Source organism: Pterocles gutturalis, unplaced genomic scaffold (assembly GCF_000699245.1).
Source record: "Pterocles gutturalis isolate BGI_N339 unplaced genomic scaffold, ASM69924v1 scaffold35123, whole genome shotgun sequence".
NCBI classification, from domain to species: Eukaryota; Metazoa; Chordata; class Aves; order Pterocliformes; family Pteroclidae; genus Pterocles; species Pterocles gutturalis.
In genome coordinates this window covers 39,000-47,943 of record NW_010124182.1, presented here as the reverse complement: position 1 = coordinate 47,943, position 8,944 = coordinate 39,000, and the positions used below count along the sequence as shown (strand labels likewise).

The window sequence follows — 8,944 nt, the reverse complement described above, 5'->3', positions numbered from 1 at the left end:
TGGTAAACAAGTCATTCTCTATCCTTTTCCAAGTAAAGAGATAAAGAGTGTAATGTTTACATACCATTATAAAATACTTATGTCTAAAGATATTTTTAATAATCTCCTAAGAACACTGACAAGTGACGAAGCAAAGATATTCTGTGGAGAAAATATTCTACTAAATTATTTACGGTGGATGGATATTTTTAGAATTCTATTTTGAAATGTATCCATTCTCTTTCTTTTGTAGGTGGCTGGTATTAGGTATTGCCATGGTGCGGTTTTATATACAGAAAGGAACACATAGAGGCTTATTCAGAAGCGTTCAAAAGACGCTTAAATTTTTCCAGACATTTGCTTTGCTTGAGGTAAATTTTAAACATGAGTTTGCTTTACTGGATGCTGCATATCGTAGGCAAAACACGTTATTAACCTGAATGTAATATCAAAATATTATATTAGTACTTAAAGTCCTTTTGACTTGATTATTTAATTAAGTTTTTTTGGGGGGCAAGGTGATAGTTGAAAGAAATGGGCACATTTTTTCAAACTTAATTCTAACATTTCTTTAAATTGAATACTGCCTGGGAACTGCTTTGATTTGAGAGTCTTTAGCTCAAAAGCCAAAACCTCTGAAAGCATTCCAGACAGCAGATCAACCCTCTAGTATAGCAGATAGCCTCTATCTCCCGACATGAAAGCTTCCCTCTTATAATTTATACTGGACTCATTATCCTTCTGTGTCTTTCTCTCTTTTACTTGTTTCCAGACTGGATTAATATTCCCCATATAATGCGTTACAGCAGGGTCTGTGCAAGTTGTGCAAAGTATTCTTTAAATAATATAACTTTGGCCAGCTATGTACTAGTGGTCTCAGTTTATGGTACATTGATAGAATGAAACTGTTGGGTGTATTGAGTACTTACAGTTGTTTCCCAGGCACAACAAAGAGTGCCCATCTACCTTTTAACTTTTGTTCTCAATCTGCCTACAACATCTGTAGTTCAAGCAACTATTAAAATCATGTGGCCAGCTTTTATGCTATTAAACTTTCACAATAACTAATTCTACTCAAATCTGTCAAAATAATGAGAAGCACTCTATTTGCAAAACATTACTGACCATAAAATCCAATAAATATGAAGCTTCATAGCTGTCATTAGTAAAATTATAATAAGGTTATTAATCCATAATGAATATAGAACATTTTAAAATTGCTGTGCCTTTAGCATCCCTTATATCACTCCCTCCACGCTGTCCTGTAAAATTCTTCTTTGAGTAAGATAATAGAATGGAAGATTACTTGCTAGTTGAAAACATAAATGCTTTATAAGTATCTAAATATGTAATATATACAATTAATTAGGAAAATAAATCTCGTTCATGTGTTTGCACAGATCAGATACTGAGCCCATTACAGCATTGGTTGCCATGGCTCTGATATGTATTTATTTTAAAGACTGTTAGTTGGAGACTAAAAACCAGTTCTCAGTCAGATTTAAGCACAGGTTTATACTAATATCAAAGGGCCAAGTTTATGGTGTAGATAGTGACATGCTGTACATCAGTAACCTCTAACTTATTTTTATTTGCAGGTAGTCCACTGTGCAGTTGGTGAGTTCTGTGTTTTAGTTTCTCCTGTAACTAATTAAAACATTAATTGTGGAACAGAGATAATGTGTTTCTCTTTTTAAGGAATAGTTCACACATCTGTGCTTGTGACTGGGGTCCAAGTGAGTTCAAGAATCTTCATGGTGTGGTTCATTGCACATAGTATAAAACAGGTATGTGCATAAACAAGTTGTGTTTTGATTGTTTTCAAGGAGAAGCTATTAATACAGTTCTCATGTCACAAGGAAGACCAGTTTTAAAATGAATTACATTCCTCCAGAGAATACTTACATACTTAAGTGCGATTTTGGAGGGTGGGGTTACAGGATGAAATGTATGTACTTCTACCCAGGAGACTGGGTCTGGGTCTTAGCTGTGAATCAGCACTGCCTTCAGCAGTGTGCAGGCTGTGGTCTGCCTAAGTGAGATCAATGACTACTGCGATTATTTACCAGCAAATCTTCCACAGTGTGACAACTTCCCTTTCAAAAACTTACTGAATTAATCTAAATGAAAATACGTCTTAAATTGAATTTATCTGGATAAACATACTTGTGATTTTGCAGCTTATTTTGGGAACCTCCTCAAGATTTGAATGTATGGTAATATTAACATTTGATGGCATGCATACTGCATTGTTTTAATTAAAAATATGTCAAGTTATCTAGCATGCCACAGTGACACTTAAGGTCCTGTATAAATGGCAATAGTTTATTTGCCTGGCAGTAGGTGGTTATTGTAAGTCTAGTGATTCGCTGGCAGAATGACAGAAGCAGACTGCTTACAGCTACTAGATAGGACATTCAATTCAGTTTCTGAGGTCTGCTTTCCGTGAAGGGCATGTAAGAATTAAGTAATAGGTTTTGAGTCTGTGCTCCTGAATTTCTTTAAACTTAGAAAGCTGAGCCATTAAACTGTCTCACCAGCAGGTGGCATGTGCCTTTCTGCTGATGGGATATCATAGCACCTGCCTCAGTTGTGAGATCCCTGTTTCAGTTCACAGAGGACTCATTTTCTACACCCATCTTTTCCTTTACTGTTGCTTTTCTTAACATGGAATAGGCTTTTTGTAGCTCTTTTTTTTTCATTAGTTAAATGTTTTCATTTTTCCCTTAAGGGAAAATGTCTCAAAGATTAACAAGTTTTTTATATTGAATGTTTACACAAATACTGGAATATAGCACTGCATTTTGCAATTTTTTTATTATCTGCAGTAGATTAAATCCTTAGCATATCCAGTCATTTCTTTTCTTTCCTTTATCTTCAGTACAGTAGATCAAGCTGTGTCCGAGACAAAATACATCTGAATGTGTGTCTGATTGTATTTCACGCTGTTATTGCTTAGCAGGCATGAGTGTTCAGGGTCACTTTAGGTGGTGAGAGGCGTGTTAGTGATAAAAGCCAGACCCAGATCTCTCTGCTTGACTGGAGATTTGCAAGGCAACAGATAGGAATTCTCTGCATACTTATTTAAAGCTTTTCTGCTTGGATTTAGCACTGTGACATGAATCCAAGTTTGGTCTATCAATGTTTGTCTCTAATCACATGAGGCTAAGAACAGCCTAATTCCGTCTTTCCCTTTGCTTGTTTGTTTGGATGTCTTTGCACTTCAGTTGTTGCTATTTGTTTGTGAGTTTGATGGTATTTTTATATCTCCTTTTCTTTTGTGATGTTGGTGAGATCCTTTCACTAAAAGTGCACCTTCTTGGACTGACACATTGAGGGTGCAATTTTATGAGATAATGAACACATTTTTTCTTTTGACAGAGTTGTGCATTTTCAGCATCCTTCAGATGTATTGTTTGTCACTGTGTTGCATTTTATTAAAAAAAAATCCTTTTTTTGTGATTTTAACAAAACTTGTGTTACTTTATTTTATTTCACAGACATCCCTGGAGCTTTTCAGCCTTCAGGCATGGAAGTGTATAACAAAATTCCTCCCCTTTTAAAGAAAAGAAAATTACTTGCGTGTAATTCTTCTTCTCAGAAGGTAGTGTTTCCCCATGTGCTTTCTCTGCATTTGGGGACTTTTGTTTATTTGTTCACTCAGAGTGAAAAAGAACCAATGTTTTGAAACAGCAGATAGATGTGCTACCTATGCATGAGGCAGTTTAATGACTCAGAGCTTAAATCTTAAACAGGACTGTTGAGTGAGTTTACCCAAAGCTCCTGATCTACCAACTACTCTTCATCTAGTGATCCATCTGTGTTGCAGCTCCTTAACTATCTTACAGCTCCCTGAAGTCTGACAAATTTGTGAATGACTTCCTGTTAGTAGATTATACTATACAGTTCCTTTTGTCTAAAGTTTCATGGAGACGTGCATTATACGGTGAGGAAGAAGTAAGATAAAAAGTAAGAGAAAGTCTAGGAGATGGAGTACTGAAATGCCGAATGGGTAGAAGGCACATATCTTTTGTAGCGTTGTTTTTTTTCTTGCTGTTTTGAAGAGTCAGAAAATAAGTAAATCAATGACAAATAAAAAGAGGGAGACAGCATTGTGAAAATGCAGATAGAGAATGAAGAGGAGGAATTTCCTGAATTATAGGGTTTTATATTTTGATATTTGCATAATGGATAATTGCAGTGAATTGCTCGGTTTGCAAAATATCTGTATGTTCGTAAATAGATATGTTAAAGAACTACACATGGTAATGGTTTCAGCATATTACTTTTATGCCAAAATTTTCTTTCTTTACAAGATGTTAGCTCTGTTCCATGTATCTTAAAAAGAAGTCTATTGCAGTTTGCACAGAAAAGAAGCTTAAGGATGAAGAAAGTGTTGGTTTTTATACTTCTGCAGATCCAGAATGAGGAGAGCGTTATTCTTTTTCTGGTCGTATGGACTGTGACAGAGATTACTCGATATTCCTTCTACACATTCAACCTGCTCAACCATTTGCCATACTTCATTAAATGGGCCAGGTGGAGATGTCTTGCACTTTAGCTTCTCATGGTTCTGTGCATGCTAGTTTCACGCATGCTGAGCTAACACACAGGAGAGCAGATGTTTGAGCTTTGGTTATGTGTCAGCAGAGTGGAAGTTGGTTGCTTTCTGTACTTGGGATCATTGTTACTTGCTTTAAAATGTTAAAAATGTTTTCGCTGAGATTTTGGGGTGTGATTTGTTTTTTGCTTTCTGTGTCTCATGGTTTGAACTCTGCTTTAATTTACTTTAATTTTTTTTCCTTTATCTCTAGAGTCATCTTTTAGCTTACAGTATGACTCCTTAATATGCTTTTGTATACAATGCCGAAAATTAAACCCCTGTGCTAGTCTTTGTGTATTTCAGGTCTTGGAAAATGTGGGAGTTGTTGTCACTCAGTCTGTATGGATATTATTACTTTATGAGAAGTTCTGCTTTATCGGAGCTTTTGTAAGGTTATATTCATGTAGTAAAGTTAGTATTGACTTACTTTAGCCCACATAAAAAGTGTGTTCCATATCAAAACTGCTTTGATTTTGAAGAATGTAAGGTTGGCCACCAGATCAGATATATTACAGAGACTGCATGTTTGTCAAGAGTCTTAACTGGAAGAGCAGTATTCTCTGTAGTCTTTGTTTGAAAAAAACATGTAAGACGAACAGATTTACACTGTTAGAAGGAAAATATCTTACCTACATTCCGTGCAGCTGACTCTTATTTAAAACAGTGTGCTTCTTTATTTTCCTGTGTTTTTATTTTGTAGATAATGCAGTTCTGATGCTTCTAATGCACTTCTTTGATGTGTGTGATATTTATGTCCATTCTTATAATACATTTTCTTTTCACTAATAGCTAAGGAGATAGGCTTGGTTATGTTTAAGCACTAAATGTCAAACTTAAAAATAATCAGGTCTGGTTTCATTAATAATTTTTTATGTAGGCTTCAGAAAGAGAAATGCATTCAGAAGGTACTACACTGACAGATATGCTTTTTTGCCATCAAGTCAGTGTATCTTGAATGACAGAATATTTGTTTTCTTATAATAGACAATAGGGAAAACTAACAGTCTCGCAGCAGAGATATATGGTGAAATACACTATAAAAAAACCATCTGAAAATGTATTTTCTTTTCATACTGTCCAAAATATCCCATCAAGATTTATGGATAATCAAACAACACAACTGGGCATAAATTCAGTAGTCCAAAGCAGCTGGACATTTTTGATCTTTAGCTTATAACTGTAAAAGATTTGCCTGTCCATTGTCAATCATAGAATGGTTTGGGTTGGAAGGGATCTTAAAGATCATCTAGTTCAAGCTCCTCTGCAGGTATGCTCTAAATTTTTAGTTCAGCATTCTTACTTCCCCCTCCCCCCCCCCCACTGCATAGAGACAAATTGCTTCTGGGTCGTGGCATAAGTTCCTTCTTATACCTCCCCTAATCTGTTCTCTGACCTGTGAGTCCTCTAAGCCAATTTGCTCCTAGGAGGGTTTCACGTTTGGTTGCTGCTGTTTTGGATCTCATCTCTTGGTCATGGAATGCACACTGTACCTTTCTCTCTGTGTGACAGCTGTCTGCTGTTCCCTGCATGAACTTAAGATCTGTTCCTTAGTAGAAACTGTGCTTCCATGGTGCACTCTGCTTAAGGACAGCATAAATCCTATTGATTAGGTTTTTCATTTTGTCTCTACCTATGTGGCCTATGGCATTCAAACCACATTTTCTTTAAACTGAGTGCCTTCATCTTGTATTAAACATATTCTTCCCATTTTAAAATAGATCTGATAAGTTCCCGGCACTTTCATTTTCTTTTCTTTTTTATTTCCATTTCCATTAGTGGTAAACGTAGTATTATTTGGATTTCCCATGTGGCAGTGGGTAAAACAGGCTTCTGATGTTTCTCAACATTTTCATTATCTTCAAATAAATTATAATACATAGAGTTGACCAAGAGTGCATGCACTGTGACAAAGGTATGTAGGATCATTTGAATTTGGGATCCAGTCCTGGTCTGAATCCTGTCAGTGACAACAGGAAAAATATCAGTAAATTTTTAAAAAAGACATTATTGGAGAATACAAATTTCCATTTTTTTTAACTCTTTAGTATTAAGTGGACATAGAAACATTCTAATACTTCACTGTTTTTAAATAAAAGGACCGAAGAATGCATTCTCTGTAAACATAAGCAACGCTATTCAAAGTAACTGAAACTGGTATTCTGTGCCAAGTCAGGACATGCTCCTTGATTTTGGTGCAGGAACTACTGTAATACATTGCTGTGCCACTAATAATAGCAAGAGGAAATTTTATATTCATGGGGTGTTTCTCACAAGATTTTTTTTTTTAATGCAGATACAACTTTTTTATCATTTTGTATCCTGCTGGAGTTGCAGGTGAACTGCTAACCATATATGCTGCTTTACCCTATGTGAAGAAAACAGGAATGTTTTCACTGAGACTTCCCAACAAATATAATGTCTCCTTTGACTACTATTACTTCCTTATTATTGTCATGTTCTCCTATGTGCCATGTAAGTATTACTTAACTGTAGTAACACTAAACACATAGTAATCAATTATCAGCAATGCTGGAAACACTGCCTGTAGTTAAATTTGCTAAACACTTTCTTCTATAAAAGCCTCTTTTCTGTTGTTCCAAGCTTTGCTGTACTTTAATTGGTTAGTCTGAAATTTTCAGTCCTGTTATCTGCCTCAGAACATAAGCTGTCTTAAAAACTTCAGTGAAAATGCTAAGAACATTTCTAAGACTTGGACAAAGTAAAAAATCTTTTTGCTTACATGCAGAAATGTCTGTAACTGTTGCTGAGAATTTCTAGTGCTTCTGCCACTTTGAAGCAATGGCTTAAAAACTGTCCTGCAAGTTGTGCCAGAGATTTGCCTTGCTTTTATTGCTATTAATATCCATTTACGTGTCACCTCTGTAAATCACCATTTGAGCATGCTCAGGAAAAACTTGAAGCAGTATTCTCCAAGATTTCATTTTCACAGAAATCCACCCCCCAAACCTCTCTGAACATACTTCAGTCCCTGGTTTAACAAGATTGTCCTTGTACTTCTGGATAGCAGTAGCCACAGGTCAATTGGCTAACCAGAGCTAAGGTTAGAGAGACTACCTTTCACTTGCAGTGTTATTTCCACTGGTACCTAAGCAATGTAGACAAGGAGAAAGCAACCTGATTCAGATTTAGCATCCTGAATGGGGCTAGACCAAACTGGGCAAACAGAGTATTTTAGATAATCTGGACAGTGAGGCTAGAAACAAGGCAAAAGGAGAGGCATTGAGAAGCAGGAAAATTGAAGTTACAGGGGTTTGTGGTCTGCATCCATAAAAAGTATTCATTTAAGAAGGTGACCTTAAATGTGGACTTTCCCAGTATGTACACACTGTGAAATTTTTTGTCACTGGAAATCATGAAGGCCAACAAAAGAGATTTATATGAATAAAAAAATGTTCTAAGCTATCATAACTTACCAACAGTTTTACAGTTGGTTATATAACTTAAAGCTTCAGGAATAAATCAGATTTTCTGTCCATTAAATATAACAATCAAATGTATCAGCAGGACAGTAATATGATAGATTACAGATGGCCAGAAGAGTGGGGGCTCCTCACTTCAGACTTGAGCCACTGGGGTGTATTTGTATCCTCCTCAAAGTCTTAATTCAAACATGTTTACCTTAACTCAGATTTGAAGACTTCAGGCACTGCTGGAAAGTGGATAAGTCCTGTTTATACAAATAAAGTGTTGGAGGGAAGTTCCTTGAATACACGGTATACATTCAGGGGGCCTTGTGTGACTGGAGTGATTATTTTGTAATTCACTGCAGTGTTTATGACTTGCTATTATTTACCTTTAACCAGCTGCAGCACTGTGTGCCATAACTTTCCCGAGTTCATCATTCTGCAAAATTTTATTTTTCTGTTATGTGATCTGTTGCAATTTTTTAATCTAATTTGCTTTCTTTTATCCTTTGCTCAAGTATTTCCACAACTCTACTTCCACATGCTGCGGCAGAGAAGAAGGGTGCTTTATGGAGAAGTGATTGTGGAAAAGGATGATTGAATCAAGCCGTGTAACTATGGTGCTTTTAATGGAAAAAAAAGGAGGGCAAAAAACTAAAACTTCCTGTGATTTTTCTGAGTCCAAGTTTTAAAACATGGAACAAGAATAAACAACTGTGTATAAAATAGCATGGACTGTATTATTTTTACAATTAATATGTCTTCTTCCTTTCGTCCTTGGTTTCATTTTGATTTTTTTCTCATTTTTCAATAGCTTGACAAAAAGCTTTAAGAATTGGAATAGCTGGCTACTGTGCTTTCTGTTCTGAAAGGTCTGTTTGACCTGTAGTCATCATCAAGAACAGACAGAGACTCGATAAGTTGTACTGAGAGTGAA

The 8,944-nt window shown here is 35.9% G+C and overlaps 1 protein-coding gene across 2 annotated transcripts; it reads left to right on the top strand.

The window, feature by feature from the left end:
- The first annotated feature begins 237 nt into the window (after positions 1-237).
- PTPLA (protein tyrosine phosphatase-like (proline instead of catalytic arginine), member A) lies at positions 238-8,732 on the top strand. 2 transcript variants are annotated; one of them, XM_010078191.1, is made up of 6 exons: positions 238-350; positions 1,578-1,596; positions 1,684-1,766; positions 4,397-4,518; positions 6,876-7,054; positions 8,526-8,732. In XM_010078191.1, exons 1-6 carry the CDS (start codon positions 255-257, stop codon positions 8,606-8,608), a joined length of 582 nt encoding a protein of 193 aa, XP_010076493.1. In that variant the 5' UTR covers positions 238-254; the 3' UTR covers positions 8,609-8,732. The 2 variants fall into 2 exon arrangements, with proteins under 2 accessions (XP_010076493.1, XP_010076492.1); XM_010078190.1 differs by having other exon boundaries at positions 1,678-1,766; positions 8,526-8,729.
- Positions 8,733-8,944: the final 212 nt, after the last annotated feature.